The sequence below is a fragment of the Conger conger genome, chromosome 17, assembly GCF_963514075.1.
Source record: "Conger conger chromosome 17, fConCon1.1, whole genome shotgun sequence".
NCBI classification, from domain to species: domain Eukaryota; kingdom Metazoa; phylum Chordata; class Actinopteri; order Anguilliformes; family Congridae; genus Conger; species Conger conger.
The window spans coordinates 1,152,330-1,163,848 of record NC_083776.1 but is presented as its reverse complement, the minus strand read 5'-3'; the positions used below and the strand labels follow the sequence as shown (position 1 = coordinate 1,163,848).

General features: G+C 53.2%; 1 protein-coding gene across 3 annotated transcripts in view; it reads right to left on the bottom strand.

Annotated features, from left to right (window-relative positions):
- Positions 1-735: 735 nt before the first annotated feature.
- rev1 (REV1 DNA directed polymerase) overlaps positions 736-11,519 on the bottom strand; it is a 31,035-nt gene continuing 20,251 nt past the window's right edge. Inside the window, exons 10-22 of one of the 3 annotated variants that reach the window (XM_061226258.1) lie at positions 10,232-10,360; positions 8,636-8,790; positions 7,861-7,980; positions 6,396-6,616; positions 5,989-6,161; positions 5,119-5,369; positions 4,525-4,760; positions 3,841-4,080; positions 2,986-3,085; positions 2,374-2,579; positions 1,921-2,071; positions 1,142-1,244; positions 736-1,054 (exon numbers count right to left, since the gene is read on the bottom strand). In XM_061226258.1, the coding sequence (XP_061082242.1) occupies positions 943-1,054; positions 1,142-1,244; positions 1,921-2,071; positions 2,374-2,579; positions 2,986-3,085; positions 3,841-4,080; positions 4,525-4,760; positions 5,119-5,369; positions 5,989-6,161; positions 6,396-6,616; positions 7,861-7,980; positions 8,636-8,790; positions 10,232-10,360 (2,197 nt within the window). In that variant the 3' untranslated portion in view covers positions 736-942. Of the gene's footprint in view, positions 1,055-1,141; positions 1,245-1,920; positions 2,072-2,373; positions 2,580-2,985; positions 3,086-3,840; positions 4,081-4,524; positions 4,761-5,118; positions 5,370-5,988; positions 6,617-7,860; positions 7,981-8,635; positions 8,791-10,231; positions 10,361-11,519 lie in introns of all 3 variants that reach the window. The other 2 variants (XM_061226257.1, XM_061226259.1) reach the window with 2 other exon arrangements.

Here is an 11,519-nt window from a genome sequence, read left to right as displayed (position 1 = left end):
GCAGGGCTTGGCCAATTCGTTTCCATCACGACAGACACACAAGGAACCAAAAACAAAATGGAAAAAAAAAAAAGGCTAACAGCGAACATAGTCTTTAATTACAGCTTGTAAACACTGCACTGTAAAAACCAATAAAACGTCTTCATATAAACAAACCCATTTCTAAATACAATATTAACTATAAGATTTGAACTGTTATTTACATGCAATACTGACAAATTTTGGCACTTTGTTTTGCAAAAGTAAAAAGGTTTTTAAGTTGTTTTTTTTTTGTCATAAAAATGTTTCGTGAGTTTATTTTTACTACTAGGCTACGCTTTCAGACACTTAAGCAGTGTCTTGCAGAGAGAGAGAGAAGGAGAGGGAGGGAGAGAGTGAAGGAGAGAGGGAGAGGGAGTGAGAGAAAGAGTGGGAGTGAGAGAGGAGAGGGACAGAGGGAGAGAGGAGAGAGAGGGAGTGAGAGAGACAGAGAGGGGGAGTGAGAGAGGGAGAGGGAGAGAGAGAGGGGGAGAGAGGGATGGGTCTCCGTTTCTCTCCTAAGTCTCACTCAGCTGCTTCCTGTAGCTTCATAGCTGTGCTGTGGGGCATGAGGGAGGGGCTCTGTTTCCAGAAGCTTCTTTAGGATCAGAGCCCCCTACCGGCAGTCCTGGGTCCTTCAGATAGACTCTCTCCCTCCCTCTCCTCTCTCTCTCACAGAGGGAGGCCAGGCCTCCTGGGGGGGGGGGGGGGTCTCAAAGACCAGAAGAGAGGTACAGGTGAGGCCTGACTGTGTAGAGAGAGAGAGAGACAAGCTGTCGATAGATGAGGTGTGGAGGTGTGGATGTTTGGAGAGAGGGAGGACCTGTAGAGAGGGAGGGGAGGTGTGGAGAGGGAGGAGCTGTAGAGAGAGGGAGGGGCTGTAGAGAGAGGGATGAGCTGTAGAGAGACGGAGGGGAGGGTCCTCTATGTGATCTTCAGCGTGCTCCCGTAGGTTTGCTGCAGAACGACCTGCACGTTGTCCAGGATGAAGTCGAAGGCCATGCTCCACACCGACTCCACCGACTGCTGCATCAGCCTGCAGGGGCACAGACGGGCACAGGGGGGGAAATGAGGCGGTGGGGCGGGGCGCGGGCGGCACGGGTCTCGGGGAGCGAGGCGTTACCTCTTCATGTATTTGATGACGAGGTCCAGCTTCTCCAGGTCGCGATCGTCCACCAGCGCCGTGCAGTACTTCACCACCTGCAGGATGTCCTCCTCCATAGGCTCTGCAGAGGGAGAGCCGATAGCATGAGAGCTGTTAGCATGAGCGCCGTTAGCATGAGAGCTGTTAGCGGCGTTACAGCGTGAGAACCTTTAGCTTCATTACAGTGGGAGAGCCGTTAGCATGAGAGCTGTTAGCGGCGTTACAGCGTGAGAACCTTTAGCTTCATTACAGTGGGAGAGCCGTTAGCGGCGTTACAGCGTGAGAACCTTTAGCTTCATTACAGTGGGAGAGCCGTTAGCATGAGAGCTGTTAGCGGCGTTACAGCGTGAGAACCTTTAGCTTCATTACAGTGGGAGAGCCGTTAGCATGAGCGCTGTTAGCGGCGTTACAGCGTGAGAACCTTTAGCTTCATTACAGTGGGAGAGCCGTTAGCATGAGCGCTGTTAGCGGCGTTACAGCGTGAGAACCTTTAGCTTCATTACAGTGGGAGAGCCGTTAGCATGAGCGCTGTTAGCGGCGTTACAGCGTGAGAACCTTTAGCTTCATTACAGTGGGAGAGCCGTTAGCATGAGCGCTGTTAGCGGCGTTACAGCGTGAGAACCTTTAGCTTCATTACAGTGGGAGAGCCGTTAGTGTCATTAGTGACCCACTCCCCCCCACTGTACCTGAGATGGTAGTGACCCACTCCCCCCCACTGTACCTGAGATGGTACTGACCCACCCCCCCCCCCACTGTACCTGAGATGGTAGTGACCCACTCCCTCAGAAGGGTACGGATGTCTGGGAGCTCGGAGGCACCAGCCAGGGCTGGATGGGGACTGGGTGCGAGTTTGGATGGGTGTTGCGGGACGTCAGGCTTCAGAGAGGATGTGGAGGGCCCGTTCTCACGCTGCAGGGGTCAGAGGTCAGAGGTCAGACAGAGGTTTGTTCAACCCGCAAGGTTGGCGGTTCGCTCCTCAGTGTCTTCCTCATGTTGTCACGCCACGTGGCACGTGATGTAGTAAGTAGGTTAATGTCTGAATTAACGTTCTGTAATGAACTCGGATCGCCACAGTTCTAGTTATTTATGAGAATAAATCAAAAAGCACAGTTCGATTAAATAATCTAACTGTGCTGCTTCACAAGCCTAAATCAGTGGTAGTTAGAAAATAATTAACAAAAAAAACAAACAAACAAGAAAAAACAAGGCACCTTCAGAGTGTCAGTGGGCGTGTCTTCATACTTGAGCATGAGCGGTTGCAGTTTGGCGGGGCTGCTTTTGGCAGGGCTGTTTCCGGGGAGACGCGCTTTCATGGGGCTGGGGCCCTTTTTGGCAGGGCTCAGGTTTTTCCTCTTGTGTCGGCGCTTCAGCTGGTCGTAGCCCGGGGCCCTGAGCTGGAGCAGAGCGTTTTTGGGAGCTAAGGGAGAGAGAGAGAGGGGCGAGGGGCGAGGGGGGGTTAGTCTGCTCTGAATTAGGGGCTCACAGACCTGGGGCAAGGTGAGCCTGGGTGATATTTGCAATTTTCTGAATAATCTGTTTTTACACACATCTGCTTTACATGTCCTTGGTGTTACTGTGCCTGGCAATCAGCATGTGCACACTGTATTAAACAGCCAGTACTTATGACTGAAATTAGTTTCTACACTCGTCTTCAGCATCCTGTAGAGGGCGCTAACGGGAAGCACAAAACATGATATATGAATAATTTACTGAGGTGCTGAGTGGGGGTCCTCAGCTACAGCACAAGGCCCTGCTGTCTTAAGGTTAAACCGGAGAGTGGAACCCAAAGCCCAGTGTGAGGGGAAGGTGTCCCTGGGTCCTACCCATGGTGCTTTGGGGCTGGGCGCTGGTCTTGCGCCTGTACGCTGAGCGCAGCTCCTCCTGCAGCTCTGGAGGCAAAGCTGCAAACACTTCTGGATCCACCTGAGAGAGAGAGAGAGAGAGGGAGGGAGAGGGAGAGGGAGAAAGGAGAAGAAGTGCCGTCAACTTGCGGTGGAATACGTCGCTGCCTGCCAGCGTCTTAGGGACAGGGAGTGACGTGAAGCTCAGTGAATATGTATCACCCAAACCGTTTAGTCCATGTATTTACTTTACATTACATTATTGGCATTTGGCAGACGCTCTTATCCAGAACGACGTACAGTTGATTAGACTAAGCAGGAGACAATCCTCCCCTGGAGCAATGTAGGGTTAAGGGCCTTGCTCAAGGGCCCAACAGCTGTGCAGATCTTATTGTGGCTACACCGGGATTAGAACCACCGACCTTGGGTGTCCAAGTCATTTACCTTAACCACTACGCTACAGGCTGCCCCACTTCCTGTTGGAGCAGGGGTATGTGTGTTAGTGTGGGGTTATGACACACTTCCTGTTGGAGCAGGGTGTGTTAGTGTGGGGTTATGACACACTTCCTGTTGGAGCAGGGTGTGTTAGTGCAGGGTTGTGACACACTTCCTGTTGGAGCAGGGTGTGTTAGTGTGGGGTTATGACACTTCCTGTTGGAGCAGGGTGTGTTAGTGCAGGGTTGTGACACACTTCCTGTTGGAGCAGGGTGTGTAAGTGTGGGGTTATGACACTTCCTGTTGGAGTAGGGTGTGTTAGTGCAGGGTTGTGACACACTTCCTGTTGGAGTAGGGTGTGTTAGTGTGGGGTTATGACACTTCCTGTTGGAGCAGGGGTACCTGGGAGAAGTCTGGGAGCGCCAGCACGATGCCCGTCCCGCCGGATGGCTCCGCCCCCCCGGGGATCTGCAGGATGAGCGTGCCTCTGGGCGGTGGTGAGGGGGGCGGGGCTGGGGGCGGGGTCAGGGGCGGGGGCGGGGTCAGGGGCGTGCCGTTGGGCAGATCCGCGCTGCGACTCCAGGACTGCTCCACCTGCTGCCGGATCTCCGCCGGCAACGCCTCCAATACCGAGAGATCCACCTGAGGATGCAACCCACACGTCCGATTGGCTGGACAGCAACAACCCACACATCTGATTGGCTGGACAGCAACAACCCACACGTCTGATCGTTCTTTAATCTAGGACTTTTGAATTTGTATGTGTCTCGGGACTGTAGTTCCTGACCTCATTACTTACAGACTTGGCCCATCTCCATTGTGTACAAGACTTAAGTTCATGGTTATATACATGGCACCCATCATATGTGAACTGTGTCTCATCGGCCTGGTTCTGTTGTTTGCTCTATGACCTTGATATGCACTGTCTTTGTACGTGCCGTTGGATAAAAGCCTCTGCTGTATAAAACGTCAGGTAATTGGCTCACAGACCCGTCACTCAGCGCTCATGGATATCCCTGACGCGTGGGGCACGTGTGTGCGAGCGAGCAGCAGGAAGTGGGGGCGGGAGGCTGGGTTTGGGGGTACCTGGGAGGGCGAGGGCACCTGGATGCTGCAGTTGAGGCGAGGCTGTGTGCGGGCGGGGGTGTGCAGACCCCCGTTATAGCGTGGGGGGGGCTCCCCCGTGCTGGTGCTGGGCACGGGCTCCGTCGGGGAAGAGGAGAGGGCGGAGCAGCTGGAGGGCGGGGGCGGGGCTCTGGCAGGGGGGCACCTGCTCTGATTGGTGGCTCCGCTTGGGGGCGGGGCAGCAGGCGGTATTCCCACTGTGAGGAGAGAGGAAAAGCGTGAGGATGAGGATGAGGATGAGGATGAGGATGTCAGCTGCTTCAGACGGAGGGTGCATATGTAACAATTATTTAACCGTGAGTGATGTCACTGATTTTGCAGCTGACGCACACACACACGTACATGTACATGCACACAAACACACACGCACGCACACAAACGCACACATGTACATGCACACGAACACACGCGCACACACACGTGTGCACAAACACACACACACACTCACACTCACACACACACACACACACACACACACTGCTTCTTCCTCAGTCTCGCTCCCTCTCCTGCTCCCTCTCTATCCCCCTGTCACTGATGTAGGGCGTGACCTCTGACCTGGCGTGGAGGGCGGGGCCATGGCAGCAGGGTGGGCGGAGCGTTGGGCCAGCAGCAGGTCTCTGATGGAGCGCGCGGGGCGGGGCGGGTCCTGGGGGCCGGGGCCGGGCGCGGGGTGTGGCCCCAGCAGCTGTATCTGCAGGCCAACGCCCCTCATGTCAGCTGCACTCACCTTCATGGAGCGGAAGAGCTTCAGCACCTCAGAGCCAATCAGCTCTGCGCTGTCTGTGGGCTGATCCAGGGTCACTGACCTGCAGCCGGGACCAGGGGACAGCCTCACCTCTAACACCTGGGAGCTACACGTGTGTGTGTGTGTGTGTGTGTGTGTGTGAGAGTGTGTGTGTGTGTGTGTGTATGTGTGAGAGTGTGAGTGAGTGAGTGAGTGAGTGTGTGTGTGAGTGTGAGTGTGAGTGAGTGAGTGAGTGAGTGTGAGTGTGAGTGTGAGTGAGTGAGTGAGTGAGTGAGTGAGTGAGTGTGTGTGAGTGTGAGTGTGAGTGAGTGAGTGAGTGAGTGAGTGAGTGAGTGAGTGTGTGTGTGTGTGTGTGTGTGTGTGTGAGTGTGTGTGTGTGTGTGTGTGTGAGTGTGTGTGAGTGAGTGAGTGAGTGAGTGAGTGAGTGAGTGAGTGTGTGTGTGTGTGTGTGTGTGTGTGTGTGTGAGTGAGTGAGTGAGTGAGTGAGTGAGTGAGTGTGTGTGTGTGAGTGTGAGTGAGTGAGTGAGTGAGTGTGTGTGTGAGTGAGTGTGTGTGTCAGTGTGTGTGTGTCAGTGTGTGAGTGAGTGAGTGAGTGAGTGAGTGAGTGAGTGAGTGTGTGTGTGAGTGAGTGAGTGAGTGAGTGAGTGAGTGAGTGAGTGAGTGAGTGTGACCACGCTCACCTGGCCAGGCTGTCACAGATCCCGTGGCCCCCGTACTTGGCGGGCTCCACAGGGGCCCCAGGTTTTCGCACCATGGCCTTGAGGGTGAGCCGACGACCCTGGAGGCCTGCGGCATGCAGCCTCCGCTGGACCTCCTGGGACAGGCTGAGGAGGAACGCCTCCGCCTCCGAAACCTGCAGAGAGGGGAGGGGGCAGGGAGGAGGACAGCAGTCAGTGGATTGGGGTGAAGTTTGTGGTATACGTTGGGGTGAAGATGTGGGTACAGGCTGCGGGGTACAGGACAGGGGTGATATTTGAGGGTACAGGACAGGGGTGATATTTGAGGGTACGGGACAGGGGTGATACTTGAGGGTACAGGATGGGTTACTGGGTGCAATTTTGGCCTGTTGTAGGGCGCGACGCTGAACCTGTGTGAAACGGATTCCGTAGTTCATCTCGGCCGAAACGGACTTCCTCTCCTTCTCGCTCCGGACGGGCCGGTCGTCCAGGCCGCGGCAGAACCGGAACAGCGTCTGGCCCGTCCGCGGCCCAAACTCCTTCTGCAGCCGCAACATGGACATCTGCTGCAGCTCTCCGCACGTCCGCACCCCCAGAGAGGTCAGCTTGCAGCCCATCGACCGCCCCACACCTGCACCCAACCACAGCGACGGATTCAACAGGGTGCAACATAACCGCTGAACACAACACAGTTACTGACCGCTGAACACAACACAGTTACTGACCGCTGAACACAACACAGTTACTGACCGCTGAACACAACACAGTTACTCTGCGCGCAACATCACCGCTGAACACAACACAGTTACTGACCGCTGAACACAACACAGTTACTGACCGCTGAACACAACACAGTTACTGACCGCTGAACACAACAGGGTTACTCTGCGTGCAACATAACCACTGAACATAACAGAGTTACTGACCGCTGAACACAACACAGTTACTCTGCGTGCAACATAACCGCTGAACACAACAGAGTTACTGACCGCTGAACACAACAGGGTTACTCTGCGTGCAACATAACCGCTGAACACAACAGAGTTACTGACCGCTGAACACAACACAGTTACTCTGCGTGCAACATAACCGCTGAACACAACAGAGTTACTGACCGCTGAACACAACAGGGTTACTCTGCGTGCAACATAACCGCTGAACACAACAGAGTTACTGACCGCTGAACACAACACAGTTACTCTGCGTGCAACATAACCGCTGAACACAACAAGTTACTGACCGCTGAACACAACACAGTTACTCTGCGTGCAACATAACCGCTGAACACAACAGAGTTACTGACCGCTGAACACAACACAGTTACTCTGCGTGCAACATAACCGCTGAACACAACAGGGTTACTCTGCGTGCAACATAACCGCTGAACACAACAGAGTTACTGACCGCTGAACACAACAGGGTTACTCTGCGTGCAACATAACCGCTGAAAAGAACAGTTACTGACCACTGAACACAACCACGTTACTGAGTTACTGACCGCTGAACACAACCGTCTTATTGACCACTGAACACAACCATATTAACTCAGATACACAGTCAGTCTAGAGTGGTCCCACAACACATCTGATACATCGTCTCAAAACACCAGTCCCCAATCCACACCAGTCGATAAGTTTATGCTAATAACAATAAGTTACGTTTATAATAGACTGGTTAATCAAAATCAGAATTAGCACACAGCAACGCAGCGTTGTCTGGATTTTCTGAGGCTCCCCCTGCAGTTCCTTCCAGCACCAGTAGGGGTCTCCAAGCCCTCAGTTAGAACCACTGCATAGACAATGACCTGCTATGACCCTCTCCTCTCGCTCAGGGTGTCAGTTCCTGTCTGCGGCCAGCAGAGGGCAGCAGGCTCACCTGGCAGGCTGGTGACGGGCTGGTCTCTAATGAAGTCGTCCACTTCCTCCGGCTTCAGACAGCACTGTCCGTTCGGTTTTGCCTTGCGAGTCGCCATTCTGGCCAGCAGAATATTTGAACCTTGACAAAACAGGAAATGAAAGCGTTGTTCAGTTTCACACTTTCATGACATGGCATTTACTTAGCAGATGTTTTTATCCAAAGTTAAAGTTCCGAAGGTCATTAAAACAACTGCAGAACAGGTCAGATGAGGTACTATTCGCGTAAAGAATCGGTCTCTGTGTCGCCTGGTGGGTGGGACTTGGTGTGGTGGGCGGGGCTTGGTGGGGGTGGGCGGGACTTGACTTGGTGTGGTGGGCGGGACTTGGTGTGGTGGGCGGGACTTGACTTGGTGTGGTGGGCGGGACTTGACTTGGTGTGGTGGGCGGGACTTGACTTGGTGTGGTGGGCGGGACTTGACTTGGTGTGGTGGGCGGGACTTGACTTGGCGTATGGGCGGGACTTGACTTGGTGTGGTGGGCGGGACTTGAGTTGATGTGGTGGGCGGGACTTGAGTTGATGTGGTGGGCGGGACTTGACTTGGTGTGTGGGCGGAGCTTGGGGTAGTGGGCGGGGCTTGACTTGGTGGGGTGGGCAGGGCTCGGGGTGGTGGGCAGGGCTTGGTGTGGTGGGCGGGACTCGGGTGGTGGGCGGGACTCGGGTGGTGGGCGGGGCTCGGGGTGGTGGGCGGGGCTCGGGGTGGTGGGCGGGGCTCGGGGTGGTGGGCGGGGCTCACTCATGCCGATGGAGGCGGAGCAGCCCGTCCTCTCCCTCACGTCGCTGCGGATGGCGTTGGCCAGCTCGTCAGGGGCCACGCCCAGCTCGGCCAGCAGGCTGCTGGCGTCCACCAGGGCCTCGTCACAGCTCAGAGCCTCGATCTCGTGCGTGTAGCTGAGGGACGGACACGGGTTACAGCCTCTCCTAAATCCCTCTACCCCCCCCCCCGTTCATCCTTATTCAGATCCCTCTACCCTCCCCCCCCGTTCATCCTTATTCAGATCCCTCTACACCCTCCGTTCATCCTTATTCAGATCCCTCTACACCCTCCGTTCATCCTTATTCAGATCCCTCTACACCCCCCTCCGTTCATCCTTATTCAGATCCCTCTACACCCTCCGTTCATCCTTATTCAGATCCCTCTACACCCCCTCTGTTCATACTTATTCACAACCAGATTTGAAACCAGTCTGTGAAACACTTCAACTGTACTCTTGCCAGTTAGTACTGTTTACTATTCAAAAAAACATCTATTTTCACCGTTGGTTAGAACATGACTTTCTCGCCATTATTCATTTGGTCCATCATCAAGTCCAAACAGAACCTGTACAAGCTCCATCAAGTCCAAACAGAAACTATAAAAGCTCCATTGAGTCCAAACAGAACCAATACAAGCTCCATCGGGTCCAAACAGAACCAATACAAGCTCTATTGAGTCCAAACAGAACCAATACAAGCTCTATTGAGTCCAAACAGAACCAAGACAGTTCCTATTCCCATTCCCTCTGTGCCACTGACAGCTTCCATGTCATTCTACACAAAACCTTTCAGTAATAAACGTGGCTTTTCAGGAATCGTTTTCCAGCAGGAAGTGCAGTGAAGCGGGTCTCCATTGAAGACAGAGTTGTGCAAGTGCTTCTGCAGAGGCGTTGTGTACGATTTCACTGAGTGAGAACACATTCCTGACACCACTGAGTGAGCGCACATTCATGATTTCACTAAGTGAGAACATATTCCTGCAGATGTCCTTGGCAGTGAGGTCTCATCATCAATAGCCTCGGACAGTGGGCAAATGGTACAAGCCCGGGAGCGTGTTAAAAACGTCAGCACGCTGACACTGTGGGACTTAGTGAGATTTAGCAGATGGGTGCACAAAACCCACAAATAAAATAAGTCTTTATTTTTTTAATTCAAGGGGTGCTTGGGTTTTTGTTCCCCCCCCCCCCCCCCCCCCCCCAAATATCTTCCAGGACTTTCCAGAATGCAAACTCTCACAGTGATAAGGTGTACACCTGGGTAATAGTGCAATAAATTACTGACGCTCCCTAACTGTGACACAGTGTTCATTAGAGAGAGGGAAGAGAAGGGGCAGGGAGAGAAAGAAGGATGAGAGAGAAAGGGGGTGAGAGAGGGATAGAGGAGGGGGGTGAGAGAGAGGAATAGAGGAAGATAGGAAGGGGGGGGAGAGAGGAGGGGTGAGAGAGGGATAGAGGAAGGGGGGTGAGAGAGAGGAATAGAGGAAGATAGGAAGGGGGGGGAGAGAGGAGGGGTGAGAGAGGGATAGAGGAAGGGGGGGAGAGAGAGGGGGGCAGAGGGAGGAAGGCAGAGGCAGTACCTGGCCAGCGTTTCGTACAGGACCAGCGCCACCTCCTTGTAGGCCTGGAAGTCGTAGGGCACGGCCTGCAGGCCGGGGCACAGCCGCTTGGCCTGTCCGAAAAACATGCCGTTCCTCACCCCCGCCTGCCTGAGAGAGGGGCCCGGTTACTCACCCCGCCCGGTTACCCGCCCGGTTACTCGCCCGGTTACTCATCCGCCCGGTTACTCACCCCGCCCGGGGCACAGGGGCAGTGCAGGGGCACACCGACCCAGAACGTATCAATACGCCAATCGATCAATGTAGAGCGGAGTACGTAAGTATTTGGACAGCGGTACGATTTCTGTTCTTTTGGCTCTGTACTCCAGCACATTGGATTTGAAATTAAGGTTAAATGAGGTTAAAGTGCAGACGGTCACCTTTAATTTGGATTTACATCTACACTCAGTGAGCACTTTATTAGGCATTTATGAGATGTATTTGTTAGAACTGCTGCTCACTGGATGTTTTGCGCACCATCCTCTGCAAACTTTAGAGACGGTTGTGTGTGTAAATTCCAGGAGATCAGCAGTTTCTCAGATACTCAAACCACCCTGTCTAGCACCAACAATCATTCCAAGTTGAGATTTTTCTCCATCCTGATGGTTGATTAACTGGAGCTCCTGACTCGTATCTGCATGATTATACACATTTCACTGCTGCCACACGATTGTCTGATTAGATAATCACATGAATAAGTAGGTATTTCTAATAAAGTGCTCACTGAGTGTATATCGGGAATTACATCCCTTTTTATACATAGTCCAACCCTTTTTAGGGGACTAGTTGGACAGTTGGCTTCTCAGCTGTTTGTGACTAGTCAGGTGTATTCCATCGCTTCCTTAGTGCAGGTATAAGGGATATCTAGCCTTGATTCTAGGCTTTGAATGCCGTCTGCTGTAGGTGTTTTTGAACATGAGGACCAGACTTGTGCCAATGACAGTCAAGGAAGCCATTATCAGGCAGAGGAATAAGACAAAACCAGTCAGAGACATTGGCCAAACAATAGGCCTACCAAAATAAACTGTTAGGACCATCATCAAAAGGAAAGAGTGGTGTCAGTGACTAAAACTTCACAAACAGACCGACAGAGGCTTCAGATGCAAACCAAATATCAAGTAACCTAACTTGGCTCGCCTGAGCGATATGACGGACAGCTCTGACTTTGCCGAGTTGGAAGAAGAGCTTTTCGATTTCGACAAAGAAATACAACCTCACAGTTTTGATCACAGGCTGGAGATTCAAGCCACATCACTGGACGTGTTTGGCC